This window comes from Citrus clementina, unplaced genomic scaffold, assembly GCF_000493195.1.
Source record: "Citrus clementina cultivar Clemenules unplaced genomic scaffold, Citrus_clementina_v1.0 scaffold_4, whole genome shotgun sequence".
NCBI lineage: Eukaryota > Viridiplantae > Streptophyta > Magnoliopsida > Sapindales > Rutaceae > Citrus > Citrus x clementina.
Window position 1 is genome coordinate 14,919,811 of NW_006262274.1, and position 19,413 is coordinate 14,939,223.

Here is a 19,413-nt window from a genome sequence, read left to right on the forward strand (position 1 = left end):
AGTCGTTCCTTGTAGCATTCACTCTAAGACTTGTAATTTGTTTAAGCATAAAGAAAAGGTATGGCTTCTGCTTCTCAAGAGGATGTAGGCTACCAAGCCGAACCTCTATAACCCCCTCTTGCATTTCATTTTGCTTTATTCTTTCTTAATTCCTGTCTCAGTTAAATACCCTTGTTTCTTAATCTGATTTCTAAATTGATACTTCATTCTTGCCTTATCAAAGATCAGTGTGTGGTGATTTCTTGGGTATAAGAATTAAGGTTACACACTCTTAATTCCAACATTGGGAAAATAGAAATGCTACTTTGACTGAAATTGATGCCCCGGATTTTTCAGGCATAAGGAATTGTATTTTGAAGCCAAGTACAAGTTTCTTTACTTTCTCATTTTATTAAAAGTTATATCAATGATGTTGGTACCTAGTAGATATAGTTCAGCAATCAAAGGCTTTGCTTTCTAAGGTTTGTTTGAAGACATGGTCATCGAGTTTATCAAATACTTTTTAAGTAATGGTATGCACTCTGCACAGAATATTTAGTTAAGAACTGAGCTTATACTCTTGTACAAATGCTAATTATCTCCTTTATTTATCTGTTACAATTTCTCAATAATTCCACGCATTTTGACCTTCTGAAGAGAAGAAAATCTGACTTCACAATAAACAGGATCTACATCTTAAAGGAAAATCATTAAGTGTTACAAGAACAAGAAGTTTTACATTCGGAAAAATATGTGGCCACTAGAATCAAAACTAAGTCACTGTTTTCTCCTTGTTTTTGTGTTTTCTTACGATGAATCAGGATAATGGAAACGGATTAATCCTAGTAATAGGGACACAAATCAGAGGATGGGCCATCGGAAGAGTGAGGCCAGTTCCTTCTTCCATGTCGACTCTTGTGCCATTTCCTCCAATAACCTCCCAATCAAAGCACTGAATCATAGCAGCAAGGGTTGAATGAACCATGTGTAGTGCTAATGTGGTTCCAGGGCAGGCTCTTCTTCCGCTGCCGAACGGAATATAATGATAATGTTGTCCCCTGACATCCAACTGGCTCTTCCCATCTTCTGCAATGAACCTTTCGGGGCAGAATTCAAGTGGGGTTTCCCAGTGGTTCGGGTCCCTATTTATTGCCCACACGTTAATGAACACTCTCGTCCTTGCCGGGATCTCATGGGCATTGATGGTGCAGTTTTCAGTTGATTCTCTTACGGGCATTGGGGCAGCTGGGTGAAGCCGAAGTGTTTCTTTTACTAGAGCCTGGAGATAGGGAAGGTTTATGATATCTGATTCTTCTACTAGTCTGCTCTTTCCTACAACAGAATCAATCTCTTCTCTTGTTTTTTTCATCATGTCAGGGTGATTGATTAGCTCTGCTAGCGCCCATTCTATAGTGATGGCTGATGTATCGGTACCAGCAACGAAAATGTCCTGCATATCACAAGCAAAGAATGATGGTTCACCTAAATGATTTTCAAGTAGTTTTATTCAAAGGCGGGAAATTTTCCTTACCAGGATGAAGGCCTTGATGTTGTCTCTAGTCAACTTGATTTCTGAGCTCTCATCTTCTGATATATCTAGTAGCATGTCAAGTAAATCCATGGGTGCATAATCCTTGCCTGTTTCTTTATTTATCTTTCTTGCTTCTTGGTGCTCCTTTATAATTCTCTCCATCATATTATCAAACTTCCGACGAACTTCCTTGAATCTTTTCCCAAATCCCTGCAAATCTATGTTCTTACAGAACCAAATATAATCTTGCAAATTAAATTTTCCTACGAGTTCAGCTGTTTCTTGCACCAACTTCCTGACCTCATCAGCTTCTTTGTCATTGTTGGAACATATTTGGCCCATAGTCATTCTTGACACTACGTTATTTACTAGCCGGATAAGCTCTTTTCCAACATCAACTGCCTCACTTGCTTTCGCTTTCTTCAGCATGAACTGCATAAACCGCCTTATTTCTTCAGACCTGATGGGGATAAATTGGTTCAGCGTTTGGCCACCAAGAAGTTGAGTCATGCATAATTTCTTCATGAACTTCCAGTAAGGTCCATAAGGAGCAAATGAGAAATCAGCTGAGCCATATGTAAGGCAGTTAACCGCAACCGAAATGGGGCGGTCGCTGAAAGAAGTTTCATGGGTTTTGAGGATCTCCTTTGCTGTTTCAGGGGAGCAAGCAACAACACATGGGACTGAGCCAAGGTACAAATGAATTAAGGGTCCATAGCGGATGGAAAGTTTGTGAAGTGCATGGTGAGGTACTGGGGCAAGGAGGTGGAGGTGTCCGATGATCGGTAATGCCATTGGGCTTGGTGGAAGACTAGATGTGGTCTTACTTCTCCGGAAGATTGATCGGACCAAGATTGTGGAGACTAGCCATACGAGGAAAAGTACAATGTAGCCTCTGAAATCAACCATGTTTTGCTCTTAGTGAGAATAACTGAGATCTTTTGCTGTTGGTCTTAATAATGCTGTTATATATAAGTTGGTACTAAGTGGAGATATAGCATAACAGAAAGTCTTTGCCGGCTTTACCTTGCATTTCAGCTATTGTTCCAAACGTTAAATTGTAATTTGTGTGAAAGCAACATCTTAATAATCCAAATTAATTATCGACGCCTTAACTTTCTTGTTTGGACAAAATATTGTTGAAAAGTCAAAATTGGTGATTTGTTTGCTCATGAGCCATATGCATTTTTTTTGTGTTTCAAAACGGTACATATCAATTTTGACAAATTAGCCAAATGTTGGCCAATTTGTCAAGTTGACATTAATGGGCACTATCGACAAGTTGACTTCTTCGGAAGATTGATCGGGCCAAGATCGTGGAGACTAGGCATGTGAGGAGAAGAAAAATGCAGCCTCTAAAATCAACCATGTTTTGCTCTTAGTGAGAATAAGGGCCAGTTTGGTAATGCTGCAATTTTTAAAATAATTGTTGTTAGCTGTGTTGTAGAAATAATCAGCTGTGAAAAGAATTAGTTAAGTGTTTGGTAAATTTTATTTTCAAAAGTACTGTGAATTTTGAAAGCAGATATGGGTGTTTGGTAAATCTTATTGTTAAACTGCTGTAAGAAAATAAATTACTAAAATGTACATAATGTAGGATGAAATTTACTTATACATATAAAAATGTACACGTACAAATATTATAATAAAAATTACATTGAATATGCATGAAAAGGGTGATGAATCACTTACTGTTATTGAATATGGTGATGGAACACGTATTGGTTCTTGCTTTGTTGCACTAGAGAAGTTTTGATACAACACAAAATATGAAGAAATGGGGCAAACGAAAGGTGTGCGTTAATTATAATAAAAAATTATTAAAATATTGATTTTATTTCCAATTTAAATAAGGATAATTTCGGGTTTAAGTAATAATTGTAAGAATATTTATGAAATTATATTAAAGGATAAAATTGATTCTCAAAATCAGAATCTAAAAGTTACTCCTTTCCTACTTTTCAAAATCAGCTGTAGGAGGAGCTGATTCTAGGAAAAGTGATTTTGATTTTTTTTTACCAAACACCAAAATTAGCTTTTAAATTTTTTAAAATCACTTTTAACCCTCCCAAAAGCAATCCCAAACGGGGCCTAACTGAGATCTTTTGCTGTTGGTCTTAATAATGTTGTTATATATAAGTTGGTACTAAGTGGAGATATAGCATGACAGAAAGTCTTTGCCGGCTTTACCTTGCATTTCAGCTATTGTGCCAAACGTTAAATTGTAATTTGTGTGAAAGCAACATCTTAATAATCCAAATTAATTATCGATGCCTTAACTTTCTTGTTTGGACAAAATATTGTTGAAAAGTCAAAATTGGTGATTTGTTTGCTCATGAGCCATATGCATTTTTTTTGTGTTTCAAAACAGTACATATCAATTTTGACAAATTAGCCAAATGTTGGCCAATTTGTCAAGTTGACATTAATGGGCACTATCGACAAATTGACGGGCGCTATTGGGGTAATTTTGAAAAACCTTCCCTGAGGTTTGGGCTTGTTGCAGGTAGATGGCGAGAATCCGTTTATTTGTAAAAAAATCCCTACTGTCAGTTAATTTTTACATTGACCGTTAGTTGACTGTGCAAAGATAATATTGCCCTTAACAACAGTTTGTAGACTGACATAACTAAAAAAAAACTGAAATTGTTGGTGCGAAAAGCACAAACCCTATTTTTTGACAATTTTATCCCTGTCAATTCCAAAGATTTACAATATCATAGGTAAGGATTATGACTATTTTACCCTCTTCAAATTATTGATATTTCCTTAAAGTTCCTACAAGAAAGATAAAATTAAAAACTTGAAAAAAATAAAGAGGGTGTTGCATTATGACCATTACAAACCAACAATCATATTGCAAGTCTCCTGCTATTTATAAGATTGTAAAGTAATTTAAAGCCTTATGCACAGCACACAGAAACAATTTATACTTCTCAACATGTCATTCTTCTTCCCTTATACTCTAAATGTGTCATTCTTCACAACATTTCTCATCAATCATCACAAATAACACACATGCAAAAGCTAGATTTAATAATTTTTTTTTTCAAATGAAACCATCCAGCACTAGTACAATAGCAGCAGTATCAGTTCTAGCCACTCTATACAACCTTCACACAACAGGCAAGAAATACATTCATTTTTTCCATTTTTACAATTGATAACCCAACAAGCACCACCAAGCTACTTGTATTTGGCATGATTACATAAAGACAGTGGATTAAATTGTACTGCATGAGATCGAATTAATTTTCGAGCCATACATCATTGGAAAGATATTTCTGTTAGCTTTCCAATGAATTTTACTAATCTAAATTTGGAGCTATCTACAGTAAGTTATGATCAGTTAAGTGCAGACTGTTCAGTTTTGAGTAGAATTTCTTACATTAATCAAGTGAGCAGAATTTCTGTGCAGAAGGGGAATCTTTGGGAATTAAACTGTACTGCATGAGATCGAATTAATTTTCTAGCCATACATCATTGGAAAGATATTTCTGTTAGCTTTCCAATGAATTTTACTAATCTAAATTTGGAGCTATCTACAGTAAGTTATGATCAGTTAAGTGCAGACTGTTCAGTTTTGAGTAGAATTTCTTACATTAATCAAGTGAGCAGAATTTCTGTGCAGAAGGGGAATCTTTGGGAATTACACTTTACTGCATGAGATCAAATTAATTTTCTACCCATACATCATTGGAAATATATTTCTGTTATCTTTCCAATGAATTTTACTAATCTAAATTTGGAGCTATCTACAGTAAGTTATGATCAGTTAAGTGCAGACTGTTCAGTTTTGAGTAGAATTTCTTACATTAATCAAGTGAGCAGAATTTCTGTGCAGAAGGGGAATCTTTGGGAATTAAACTGTACTGCATGAGATCGAATTAATTTTCTACCCATACATCATTGGAAAGATATTTCTGTTAGCTTTCCAATGAATTTTACTAATCTAAATTTGGAGCTATCTACAGTAAGCCACGATCAGTTAAGTGCAGACTGTTCAGTTTTGAGTAGAATTTCTTACATTAATCAAGTGTCCGGTGTCAAATAGCTTGGCTCTTATTATTCCTTCCACTAATATTAAACCAAAAACCAATTCTCCTATGAGCTGTAAACTCTAAGGCTTAACCATTGTAAGTCCACGACCATATGCAGCAAATGTTATATATAGATCAAACAAATTTTGCCTTGTTTTACTGCCATTACAGAGCTAAATTTTTCTAATTTCAATTCTGATTTTACCTAAGCCATGTATATAAATCACAATATCTTTTTGAGTTATCTACAAATAAAAAGCAGATAAGAGTGTGTTTTCAAACAACTCACCTCTGATTCACTTTGACATAGATGTTCGTGCTTGTGGGTTGCCGGCGAAACTCACTGCAATACATCGTGGACTAGTGGTTCGTGCTTGTGGTTTGTGCTACTGCTCGTTGCCACTGTAAGCTGCTGCTCATCAATTCAGTAATCCTCTGTGATGATCAGAAATCGTCTTTGTATCCAAGGTTTTATATGATGATGGTGGTGGTCATTTTTTTTTTTGCTTTCGTTTTTTGTTTTTAGTTTTTAAGATTATTAAAAAAAATGATAGCAAAGAGATGCATTGTTTGAAACGAAACCAAACTTCTTTTTGCAAGTTTGGTTTTTATTTGTGTCAGAACATCAGTAATTGAAATGACTAGCTATTGTTCTCAAGGCAACGAAAGTTGCAAAAGATTTGTTTTATTGCGAAATGTCAACAATGCCCACAACAACCCAAACGGCAACCAAACAGAGCAAAAACATAGGGGGTTTTTTACAAATAAATGGATTCTCGCCATCTACTTGCAATAAGCCCAAACCTCAGGGGAGGTTTTTAAAAATTACCCGCTCTATTGACAAATTCCTTGAGGGGCTCCTTTAAATTGAAGCTACTCCACTCATTAAAAATCATCCTAAAATTGAGAGAAACAATTCGAGTAAAGAATTATCGAGAGAGTGAGCAATTGAATAGTGTATGTATTTAAGAATTTTTTACTTTTAAGGAGTGTGTGTATTTGAGAGTTTTTTCTTTTCAAGTATGTGTGAGAGTATGTATTTATTTTTTGAAAAGTGAAGTTTCTTTACTCAAATATTTTACTCAAAATAATTTTATTAATAGAATTATTTTTTTTGCTCCCATAGACGTAGACATATTGCCGAACCACATTAAATTATTGTATCATTTATTTTTGCTGTGATTATTTAGTGCGCTTCATTCCATATTCTGCGCACAATCAAATAAAATGTTAATATTTAATTGCACAACAAATATATTGGAATATTAGTTGTAAACAAACAATGACAACTGCTAGACTATAGGGATACGTAGGAATACGTAGGAATATTAACCCCTTAATTATAGGAATGTAATATGTATCTATACGTGCATGAGTTGTTAATGAGAAGGGCAAGAAATTCAATTCTGAAATATATTCTTTTCATGGTATCAGAGCAACACAAATATGGCTAGGAACGGCAGCGATGATGGGCCGTCGAAGAGTGCACCATCACCGTATTTTCTCTCGGCCAACGACAATCCAGGGAACATAATCACCCAAGTTCAATTGAAGGGTGACAATTATGATGAATGGGCACGAGCAATGAGAACGGCGTTGCGGGCCAAGAAAAAATTTGGCTTCATCGATGGTTCTGTGATACAGCCTTTGGATGATTCTATGACACAGGAAGATTGGTGGACAGTTAACTCCATGCTGATATCATGGATCTTGAACACAATTGAACCAACTTTGTGCTCGACTATAACTTACAGGGAAGTTGCAAAGGAACTTTGGGATGATATCAAGGAACGGTTCTCGGCAGGAAACGGACCACATGGTCATCAGCTTAAACTGAGTTAGCTGAATGTAAACAGCGAGGCATAACTGTTATGAGTTACTATGGCAAATTAAAGATGATCTGGGAAGAATTGGGAAACTATGAGCAATACCCGACGTGCCGATGTGGAGGATGCGCATGCAACATTGGCGCGGAATTAGATAAGAAACGTGAAGAGGAAAGGCTACATCAGTTTTTGATGGGCTTGGATGACTCAACTTATGGGACGGTGCGCTCCAATATCTTGAGCACTAAACCATTGCCAACCTTGAATCGAGCATATGCTATGATTATCCAGGAAGAGCGAGTTTGTAGTATAACCCGCAGGAAGGAACAGCAAGTCGAGGCCATGGCTTTTGCAGTTCAAACAACAACAAGCTTGAAAGGACGGACCGAGAGCAAGGACAAAACCGTGTTGTGCTCAAATTGCAAGAGAACAGGACACGATGCAGAATCATGTTTCCAGCTAATTAGGTACCCCGATTGGTGGAGGGATAGACCTCGAGGAGGAGGTGGACGTGGAACAGGCCGTGGACAAGGAGGACAGAAGCAGCCTGCTGCATCTGGAGGAAGAGGACGGGGTGGACAAATTCGGGCCAACGTAGCGCAAGTAACAACACAGGGAAGCACGGCTCAAGGACAGAGAGTCGAAGCAGACAAAAGTGGATTGAATGGACTAAGCAACGAACAATGGAGTTTATTGCTTAATCTATTAAATGGGCAAAAAGAAGGGAATCAAGGAAGATTGAACGGTAAGCATAAAATAATGGAATGGATAATTAACAGCGGGGCCTCTCATCATATGACAGGAAGCCTTAAGTCGATGAGTGATGTGAAGAAAATCCTCTCATGTCCTGTTGGGCTACCAGATGGGAAGGAAACAATAGCGGAGAAAGAATGAACCATAGTTTTGGATAAACATCTAAAACTAAATAATGTGTTATATGTGCCTAATTTGAAGTGTAACTTAATTTCAGTAGCACGGTTGATTAAGGAGTCGAATTGTATAGTCCAGTTCACTAATAAATTTTGTATTATACAGGACCACAATTCGAGGATGCTAATTGGTGCGGGTGAGCAACGCGAGGGGCTCTACTACTTTCGGAGCTTAACATCAGTCAAAGTTATGAAAGTAGCAGAAAACGACTCAGTAGATCTTTGGCATCAAAGGTTGGGCCATCCTTCCAACAAGGTCATTAGGTTGTTACCCATCGTTAATAGAAATAATAATAAGTGCACTGATGAATGTGAAGTCTGTGTCCGAGCAAAACATTGTCGAGAAGAGTTTGTATCAAGTGATAATAAGGCATCTAATATTTTTGAGAAGATTCATTGTGATTTATGGGGTCCTTATAGAACTCCAACTTTTTGCGGTGCATATTATTTTTTGACTATTGTTGATGATTACTCTAGAGCAGTGTGGATTTATTTATTAAATAATAAAAGCGAGGTGGCACGAACGATTCAGAATTTCTTTGCTATGGTTCATAGACAATTTAATAGACATGTGAAAATAGTGCGTAGTGATAATGGAACTGAGTTCACCTGCTTGGATGGTTATTTTGTGGAGAAAGGTGTAATACATCAAACCTCATGCGTTGGGACCCCTCAACAAAATGGGAGAGTAGAACGGAAACATCGTCATATACTCAATGTAGCACGGGCACTGCGTTTCCAAGCAAATTTGCCCATTGAATTTTGGGGAGAGTGTATATTGACAGCTGCATACTTAATCAATCGAACTCCATCCGACTTGTTACAAGGGAAAACACCTTATGAAATATTGTTTGGTGAAACCCCTTCGTATAAAAATATCTGAGTGTTTGGATGTTTGGCTTATGCTCATAATCAAATGCATGGAGGAGATAAATTTGCCAGTCGAAGTAGGAAATGCATTTTTATTGGGTATCCTTATGGAAAGAAAGGCTGGAGCTTGTATGATCTGAACTCGGGTGAGCTCTTTGTCTCAAGGGATGTTGTATTCAAAGAACATGTGTTTCCTTCTGTGAACAAAGGCACTAGTGAGCAAGGCAAAACGAAAAATAATAAGTTAGATAGCTTGGTTGCCGAAGAGGAAATTATGCGGGGAGCTGCTGTGAGTGAAAACTTGGACATGGAGCACCACTCTAGGATGCCAAACCAAGAGGATCAAGAAGGTATAAGGGATATAGATTATGGGCAATCTACTGAAACACCTATATATGATGAACAGGATCAAGGAATATTTGTAGCAAGGGGGGTGCCAATGAGATTATGGACGATGAGCAATCTGAAATTGTGCTAGGGCGTGGTTGCAGGCAACGACAACCATCCACCAGATTGCGAGATTATGTCTTACACACAGTACAACGGTTGAGCTCCTCCTCGAGCCCCTTTGCACGCTCACTTGGCCATACGCATTCCTCAGGTAGTCCTTATCCGATAACACATTATGTGAACTATGATAAGTTTTCATTGCGACATCGTGCTTTCTTGGCAGCTGTCACTGCAGGTACTGAGCCCAGTTCTTTTACTGAAGCGGTCGAAGATGAAAAATGGAGAGATGCAATGAAGAAAGAGATACAAGCACTGGAAGATAATGAGACATGGACTGTAGAATCCTTACCACCAGGAAAACGAGCTATAAATTGTAAATGGGTATACAAGATTAAATATAATGCTGATGGAACCATTAAGCGCTATAAGACTCGATTGGTAATTCTCGGGAACAAGCAAGTTGCAGGGATTGACTACAATGAGACGTTTGCTCCAGTGGCAAAAATGGTTACAGTTCGAGCTCTTCTGGCAGTAGCAGCAGCTAAGCACTGGGACTTCATCAAATGGACGTGCATAATGCGTTCTTACACGGCGATTTGGAAGAAGAGGTGTACATGCGTATGCCTCCTGGTTTTCATTCAGAGAACCCAGGGATGGTATGTCATTTGAAGAAGTCTTTGTATGGATTACAACAAGCTCCCCGATGTTGGTTTGCGAAATTGGTTACTGCTCTGAAGAGTTATGGTTTCGAACAATCATACTCGGACTCCTCTCTTTTTACTTTGAGCCAAGGCAAGGTACAAATCAATGTCCTTGTATATGTTGATGACATTGTTGTGACAGGTAATGATCATGCAGCCATTAAAGTTTTCAAGGAATATTTGAGCAAATGTTTTCATATGAGGGATTTAGGAATGTTGAAATATTTCCTCGGAATCGAAGTAGCTCGAAGTCCTACAGGAATTTTCTTGTGCCAACGTAAATATGCGCTGGATATTATTTCTGAGGTTGGTTTACTCGGAGCTAAACCTGCATCTTTTCCGCTAGAGCACAACCATAATTTGGCTTTGGCCGATGGCGTTTTCTTATCTAAACCTGAGAGTTACAGACGTTTGGTGGGCCGACTTATTTATCTCTCTGTTACACGTCCCGAGTTATCTTACAGTGTGCATGTGTTGGCACAATTCATGCAACAGCCACGAGAAGAACATTGGGCGGCTGCTCTACGCGTTGTGCGTTACTTGAAAGGGAATCCTGGTCAAGGAATAATGCTAAGATCAGACTGTGACCTGCAACTATCAGCTTGGTGTGACTCAGATTGGGCAAGTTGTCCATTAACTCGTCGTTCTTTAACTGGATGGTTCATTCTACTCGGCAATTCACCAGTCTCTTGGAAGACGAAGAAGCAACACACTGTCTCTCGGTCGTCGGCTGAGGCAGAATATCGATCTATGGCAGCAACCACTTGCGAATTAAAATGGTTAAAAGAGATACTATTGACTCTTGGCCTGGAGCATCCAAATCCAATGAAGCTATACTGTGACAATCAGGCAGCCTTACACATTGCAGCAAATCCAGTGTTTCATGAGCGGACCAAACATATTGAGATAGACTGTCATTTTGTTCGTGATGAGGTTCGCTTTGGTAACATTCAACCAGCTTATGTCTCGACCCATGCACAACTGGCTGATATATTTACGAAGGCATTGGGTAGACAACGGTTTGAGTTCTTCCTTCGCAAGTTGGGCATTCAAGACTTGCATGCTCCAACTTGAGGGGGGTATTGGAATATTAGTTGTAAACAAACAATGACAACTGCTAGACTATAGGGATACGTAGGAATACGTAGGAATATTAACCCCTTAATTATAGGAATGTAATCTGTATATATACGTGCATGAGTTGTTAATGAGATATAATGTTAATATTTAATTGCAGGAAGTCTGAATTCTTACTCATGGATTTTGGTCATTGTCTTTAATGAGATGGTTGGCAAAGCCATGACTGAGTCAGTGATAGTGTGTAGTATTTGCTGCTCCTAATTTTTTAATCACTTGTTTGTATGCAAATGTTTAATCTTTCATTTTAGTGAATTTTAACCACATGTATTTGGTATTTGCAGTGAGCTGCCGGCTGCCAGGGTGAAAGCAGAACCCTGAACAGTCATCTTGTTACTAAATATCAATGACTGGCCAATGAGGGTACAGGATCTTCAGCAGGCACAATAAAAGTCCATTGATGAAATAATGTTGTACGCTCTGCAAACCTTTTATTCTGATTTATATCCCTGACTTTACTTATTGGGTAGCTTAGTTTTTGCCATCAAAGCTTCATTCTTTCACTGCTTTTGCTATGGTATATTTATAGTAATACAGCAACAGCCAAGAGACAACTTTATTGCAACGATACTTTAATAGGCTTATAGGTCTTCAATAGTCTACATTTTTAAATTTTAACCTCTGCAATTCTAAGTTTCTTAGGATTTCAAGCCAAGAAACCTTGAAACCCAGGCCTAGTTGATCGAGATCAAAGTATTCTATAAAGATTAAAAAATTGATTGAACACAAGAAATCGCAATCAATACTCAAAGAACTTGATCGAGAACAGCTAAACACAGAGAAAAGAACGTACACAGAAATGTCACATGATTCAACACTAAGCTTACATCAACTGCAGCAGTCACATATTGACAGAGCACTTTTCTTAGCTGAAGAATATTTGAAACAGTCTGTCAAAGGGAAGTGTTGAAGGATTGCCGTTGGGGGATGGCTTGGTTGAGTTTGATTAGTGTCAGTTAGCTGGGTATTTCCGATGGATCTGTTTGCTTTAACACCAACTTGAAGAGGAGCTGCTTAACTAATCACTTCCCATCTTAGCAAACCAAGCGATTAAGATTAATTTCTCTCCTGAGCCTGCTTCAATGATCATGTCACAATGTTAACAAAAGAGAGACTAAGCATGTTAAAAAGCTTTAACTTCAAGAGTCATGAAACTTTCATCCAAAATATATATTTGAAGTGCTAAAACTCTCATCCAAAATATATGTTTTAAGTGCTAAAAGTTTCAATCTTCTTTCAATTTAAGCGAGGAATGAAAGAACCTGATGGTAATCAATTTTTAACTATCATGAAACTTTTAATATGTATCAGTCTGTCACCATCTTGGAAACAACCCCGCAATTTTGGACAATAAGAATTGATTAAAGTTACGTTTGTTTTTGTGTAAATCGGTAGATTTGAGCGACACCCAAATGAGATTTTTACCTCTAAAATACAAAAACAGATCTAATTTGTGAAAGATTATGATAAAGAATGAAAAAGATAATCAAATACAATGTATCAAAACTGGATAGCAATTGAGTTCGGACACTGAATGATGAATCTGAAATAGAAAGAAAATACAAATTGTGAAGATAAGGAAAAATTGCTCGGACTTGAAAGATTTGAAAGCAACTAATTGAGAGATATTCGAGGCAGATCCATACTGTTAATTATAGACGCAGATAGAAATGAGTTGCCTTGAGTTTAGAGTTTAAACAAACAAAACAAAAAATAGGAGTAATGTATAAAACTATGGGCGGATGATAAAATTATGAAATTGAAACGGTTTGTGGGTCTATGACACGTGGTCCTGATCGCACGTCCCATTAGAGGACTTATCCGCATCCGGTTCTTGTTGATTTATTTTATGTTCATAATTAATTATTAAAAGGTATTATTTTTCTGTGAGTCCCATGACGGGCCATGATTCCATCCCACGATTGCAGCGGAAAGCGAGGGACCCGAGTGTTTTGAACTTACCCACCAACAATTAATTAATTAGTTGATAAGAAATTCAATTATTCAAAGCATTGCCTGTAAAAAGAAGGTTGGGATTAGGTGGTAATCATGATTGTTGAGTTATTTAATTAGGTTTATAATCTTAAATAATATTAATGAGTTTGGTTAGCTCCGTTCGTGTTCATCAGTTCATGTGAAAATAGAGTTCAAAGGCAGATGAAACAAGAATCAACAAAGTATCAACCATTTTTTTTCTTTTTTGAAAATAGAAATGCTACTTTGACCGGAATTGATGCCCCGAATTTTTCAGGCATCAGGAATTGTATTTTGAAGGCAAGTATAAGTTTCCTCACTTTCTCATTTTATTAAAAGTTAAATCAATGATGTTCGTACCGAGTAGATATAGTTCAGCAATCAAAGACTTTGCTTTCTAGGGTTTGTCACTAAACCTTGAAGACATAATCATCGAGTTTATCAAACACTTTCTAAGTAATGGTGTGCACTCTGCACAGAATATTAAGAGTTGAGCTTTTACTCTTGTACAAATGTTAATATCAAAGTTCAGTGATCTTTGCTTTCTAAGGTTTGTCACTAAACATTGAAGACATAATCATCGAGTTTATCAAACACTTTCTAAGTCATGGTGTGCACTCTGCACAGAATATTAAGAGTTGAGCTTTTACTCTTGCACAAATGTTAATATCAAAGTTCAGTGATCTTCATAAGCAACAATTTGTCAATAATTCCACGCATTTTGACCTACTGAAGAGAAGAAAATCTGACTTCACTATAAACAGGATCTACATCTTAAAAGAAAATCATTAAGTGTTACAAGAACAAGAAGTTTTACATTCGGAAAAATATGTGGCCACTAGAATCAAAACTAAGTCACTGTTTTCTCCTTGTTTTTGTGTTTTCTTACGATGAATCAGGATAATGGAAACGGATTAATCCTAGTAATAGGGACACAAATCAGAGGATGGGCCCTCGGAAGAGTTAGGCCAGTTCCTTCTTCCATGTCGACTCTAGTGCCATTTCCTCCAATAACCTCCCAATCAAAGCACTGAATCATAGCAGCAAGGGTTGAATGAACCATGTGTAGTGCTAATGTGGTTCCAGGGCAGGCTCTTCTTCCGCTGCCGAACGGAATATAATGATAATGTTGTCCCCTGACATCCAACTGGCTCTTCCCATCTTCTGCAATGAACCTTTCGGGGCAGAATTCAAGTGGGGTTTCCCAGTGGTTCGGGTCCCTGTTTATTGCCCACACGTTAATGAACACTCTCGTCCTTGCCGGGATCTCATAGCCATTGATGGTGCAGTTTTCAGTTGATTCTCTTACGGACATTGGGCCAGTTGGGTGAAGCCGAAGTGTTTCTTTTACTAGAGCCTGGAGATAGGGAAGGTTTATGATATCTGATTCTTCTACTAGTCTGCTCTTTCCTACAACAGAATCAATCTCTTCTCTTGTTTTTTTCATCATGTCAGGGTGATTGATTAGCTCTGCTAGCGCCCATTCTACAGTGATAGCTGATGTATCAGTACCAGCAGCGAAAATATCCTGCATATCACAAGCGAAGAATGATGGTTTATCGAAGTGATTTTCAAGTATTTTTATTAATAGCTGGCAAATATTCCTTACCAGGATGAAGGCCTTGATGTTTTCTCTAGTCAACTTGATTTCTGAGCTCTCATCTTCTGATATATCTAGTAGCATATCAAGTAAATCCATGGGTGCATAATCCTTGCCTGTTTCTTTATTTATCTTTCTTGCTTCTTGGTGCTCCTTTAAAATTCTCTCCATCATATTATCAAACTTGCGACGAACTTCCTTGAGTCTTTTCCCAAATCCCTGTAAATCTATGTTCTTACAGAACCAAATATAATCTTGCAAATTAAATTTTCCGGCGAGTTCAGCTGTTTCTTGCACCAACTTCCTGACCTCATCAGCTTCTTTGTCATTGATGGAACATATTTGGCCCATAGTCATTCTTGACACTACGTTATTTGTTAGCCGAATAAGCTCTTTTCCAACATCAACTGCCTCACTTGCTTTCGCTTTCTTCAGCATGAGCTGCATAAACCGCCATATTTCTTCAGACCTGATGGGGATAAATTGGTTCAGCGTTTGGCCACCAAGAAGTTGAGTCATGCATAATTTCTTCATGAACTTCCAGTAAGGTCCATAAGGAGCAAATGAGAAATCAGCTGAGCCATATGTAAGGTAGTCAACCGCAGCTGAAATGGGGCGGTCGCAGAAAGAAGTTTCATGGGTTTTGAGGATCTCTTTTGCTGTTTCAGGGGAGCAAGCAACAATACATGGGACTGAGCCAATGAACAAATGAATTAAGGGTCCATAGCGGATGGAAAGTTTGTGAAGTGCCTGGTGAGGTATTGGGGCAAGGAGGTGGAGGTGTCCGATGATTGGTAATGCCATTGGGCTTGGTGGAAGACTAGATGTGGTCTTACTTCTCCGGAAGATTGATCGGACCAAGATTGTGGAGACTAGCCATACGAAGAAAAGTACAATGTAGCCTCTGAAATCAACCATGTTTTGCTCTTAGTGAGAATGACTGAGATTTTGCTGTTGGTCTTAACAATGCTGTTTATATAAGTTGGTACTTAACGGAGATATAGCGTGACAAAAAGTCTTCGCCGGCTTTGCCTTACGGTTCAGCTATTGTTTCAAACGTTATTGTATTCATGTGAAAGCAACATTTTAATATTTCAAATTAATTATCAACGCCTTAACTTTCTGGTTCGGACAAATTATAATGTTTATATTTAATTGCAGAAAGTCTGAATTCTTACCAATGGATTTTGGTCATTGTCTTTCTGCCTTGAAATCAGATGGTTGGCAAAGCCATGACTGAGTCAGTGGTAGTGTGTAATATCTGCTGTTGCTTATTTTTTAAAGTTTATTTCTTTTCTTCACTTGTTTGTATGCAAATGTTTAAGCTTTTATTTTAGTGAATTTTAACCACAAGTATTTGGTATTTGCTGTAAGCTGCCGGCTGCCAGGGTGAAAGCAGAACCCTGAACAGTCATCTTGTTGCTAAATATCAATGACAGGCCAATCAGGGTCCAGGATCTTAAGCAGGCACAATAAAAGTCCATTGATGAAAAAATGCTGTACTCTTCGCAAACCTCTTATTTTGATCTATATCCCTGACTTTACTTATTGGGTAGCTTAGTTTTTGCCATCAAAGTTCATTCTTTCACTGCTTTTGGTATGGTATATTTATAGTAATACAGCAATAGTGAAGAGCCAACCTTATTATAATGATACTTCAATAGGCTTCTAGGTCTTCAGTAGGCTGCATTTTTAAATTTTAACCTCTGCAATTCTAAGTTTGTCAGGATTTCGAACCAAGAAACCTTGAAATCCAGGACTAATTGATCAAAATCAATATAGTTTATAAAGGTTTAATTGACTGAACACAAAAAATCACTGTCAATACTCAAAGAACTTGATCAAGAACAGCAAAACACAGAGAAAGGAATGTACACAGAAACGTCACATGGTTTAACACTAAGCTAACATCAACTGCAGCTGTGCAGCATCCACATTTTACATTGGCCTTAACTGTCCTACTGGTTTGAGTTTTCCATATTTCCCCACTAGGATTATTTTGTCCATTCTAATCATATACGTCCCTGACACTCTCATGATACCAAGAATGAGCAGTAGCTGTCTCAGCCGCGGCTTGGTTCTGAATAAGAGTTGCCTAGCCGTGGCTTGGTTCTAATTAAGAGCTGCATGTACAAAGTTCCTATCATACCAATTGCAGCGGCAGATTGCCTTTTCTTATTCAAATAACGGGACTTCCAACAACAGCAAGACTACGAGCCATTCCTTTGATTCTGCAATAGCAGTCACACAGTGACAGAGCACTTTTCTTAGCTGAAGAATATTGGAAACAGCCCCTCAAAAGGGAAGTGTTAAAGGATTGCCGTTGGCTGAATCTTGATTGAGTTTGATTAGTGTTAGTTGGCTGTGTATATCCTAATTATCTTTAACACCAACTTGAAATGGAGCTGCTTAATTACTCACTCCCCATCTTAGCAAACCAGGCGATTAAGATTAATTTCTCCCCTGAGCCTGCTTCAATGATCACATCAGAATGTTAACGAAAGAGAGAATGAGCATTTTCAAATATTTTTAACTTCTAAGAATCATGAAATTTTCACCAAAATTTATATCGTAGGTGCTAAAAGTTTTAATTTTGTTGCGATTTAAGCTAGTACTGACAAGAACTTGACAGCAATCAATTTTTAACTATCATAAAACTTTTGGTATATTAAGACAATCAAGCGTCACTAAATGATAACAACTCGTTAATTTTGACTCATAAGAACTCTTTAGTTAGCAATTTTTTACTTTTTCTTGGATCAAGCAATTTATTCATGAAAATTAACACGTGCTGCTCCAAGCAGTTTTTTAAATTTTGAACCGGTATGAGTGAGTCGGTTGAGTGAGGAAAAAAAAAGGGGGTAATTAGTTGCCTTGCCGGTTTCCGCCTTAAAATGAAGTGAAACGGCTCTATGTAAAGAATTCTATTCATTCTTCAATTGCATAAGTTTGTGTTCGTCTTCAATTGCTTGTCTTAATAGTTCTCTAGCATCAAATGATTGAATTGAGCTCATTACGTTTGTGTCAATCTGATTTGGCCCTTCCATTTGCATCAAGTACTGAACATTTGATGCTATGGCATTTTGGATTGAGGCCGTTGTCTAAATGCCCATGCCCTTTAACTGTACCACCCATCTCACCAAACTCATCAATGTTCTGTGTGTGTGTGTGTGTGTGTGTGTTTTTTTTTTTTTTTTTTTCCATCCCAGTAATTGGATGGATTTTCCAAGAATATCTGTGGGATTTTATCGGTTCAGTCTTTCTTCTTCAGAAAACCAGCAGGGGCAGAAATGTGAATCATTGCAAAAGATGCCACTACTGATGTCTTATTGAATGATCAATGTGCTTGCACTTTTCTAAGGTTTATTCCTAGTCTTGACTTTGTTTGTGTTGAGACTAAAAGTTAAATCTTGATCTTTAATCAAGCAAAAGAATCAAACTAACTTCCCAAGAACAAATTATCAAACGATAAAGAAACAATCAACACACCCAAGAAAAATAAAGAACTTAAAACCAGAGAAGATAAGAGGAAGAAGAAGCACTCAAAGATTACGTGGTTCAGTACCAAAGGTACCTACATCCACGGCTGAAGAACCCTCTTGGGCTTGAAGCTTTTATTGAACAAGTCGATTACAAAGAGACAACTGATGACAAGGATTAAATCTCTCTCACAGAGTATTTTCTATCTCTCACCCTAAGCCTCTCAAATCCGTGAATCAAGTACTCCTACTGATCAGCCTTGAGCCATCTTTTATAGCTCTGTTTTTGTCCAGCTGTTAGTAGTAACAAACTTAATTAACCCTGGCCCCATCAACGCTGACTCAGCTCGTCACTTAACCTCTTAACTGAATTAACTAACTAGCTTCACAAATCTCCACCTTAGTTCATTCTGTTCCAGCCTCACCCCAACTTTGCTTCAGCTTGTTGACATGCTTGACTTACAAGCATCTAACTCCAATCAAGCTCAGAGAGTTCCTGAACTTGATGGTTGGCAGTGGTTTAGTTAATGCATCTGCTGGATTGTCCTCTGTAGATATTTTAACGACATCTACAGCACCCCTTTCAATTTCTTCCCTTATGAAATGCAGCCTTATATCTACATGCTTGGTTCTTTCATGATATTTGGAATTCCTACTCAGCTGAATTGCACTTGAGCTGTCACAACATATGGGAATCGTATCTTGATTCAGTCCCAGTTCTGATACTATTCCACTAAGCCACTTTGCTTCTTTTACAGCCTCAGCTAATGCAATGTACTCAGCCTCAGTTGTGGATAAAGCAACCACAGGCTGCAGAGAGGCTTTCCAACTCACAGCTCCACCACACAATGTAAAAACAAAACCAGTAGTTGACCTTCTTTTGTCCAAGTCACCAGC

The 19,413-nt window shown here is 37.8% G+C and overlaps 2 protein-coding genes across 2 annotated transcripts; both read right to left on the reverse strand.

The window, feature by feature from the left end:
* Window positions 1-651: 651 nt before the first annotated feature.
* LOC18044273 (cytochrome P450 93A3) lies at window positions 652-2,478 on the reverse strand. Its single transcript, XM_006436991.2, has 2 exons — window positions 1,511-2,478; window positions 652-1,429 (listed from the first exon to the last, which is right to left on the reverse strand). Exons 1-2 carry the CDS (start codon window positions 2,417-2,419, stop codon window positions 797-799), a joined length of 1,542 nt encoding a protein of 513 aa, XP_006437054.1. The 5' UTR covers window positions 2,420-2,478; the 3' UTR covers window positions 652-796.
* An 11,745-nt stretch (window positions 2,479-14,223) lies between these two features.
* LOC18044274 (cytochrome P450 93A3) lies at window positions 14,224-15,969 on the reverse strand. Its single transcript, XM_006436992.2, has 2 exons — window positions 15,047-15,969; window positions 14,224-14,965 (listed from the first exon to the last, which is right to left on the reverse strand). Exons 1-2 carry the CDS (start codon window positions 15,953-15,955, stop codon window positions 14,333-14,335), a joined length of 1,542 nt encoding a protein of 513 aa, XP_006437055.1. The 5' UTR covers window positions 15,956-15,969; the 3' UTR covers window positions 14,224-14,332.
* Between the last annotated feature and the right edge of the window lie 3,444 nt (window positions 15,970-19,413).

Bases quoted from the DNA above. Each gene is read 5' to 3' on its own strand.
- LOC18044273 (XM_006436991.2), bottom strand. From the start codon at position 2,419: ATGGTTGATTTCAGAGGCTACATTGTACTTTTCCTCGTATGGCTAGTC. The intron at 1,430-1,510 runs GTAAGGAAAATT...TGTGATATGCAG, and splicing joins ACATCAAGGCCTTCATCCTG to GACATTTTCGTTGCTGGTAC.
- LOC18044274 (XM_006436992.2), bottom strand. From the start codon at position 15,955: ATGGTTGATTTCAGAGGCTACATTGTACTTTTCTTCGTATGGCTAGTC. The intron at 14,966-15,046 runs GTAAGGAATATT...TGTGATATGCAG, and splicing joins ACATCAAGGCCTTCATCCTG to GATATTTTCGCTGCTGGTAC.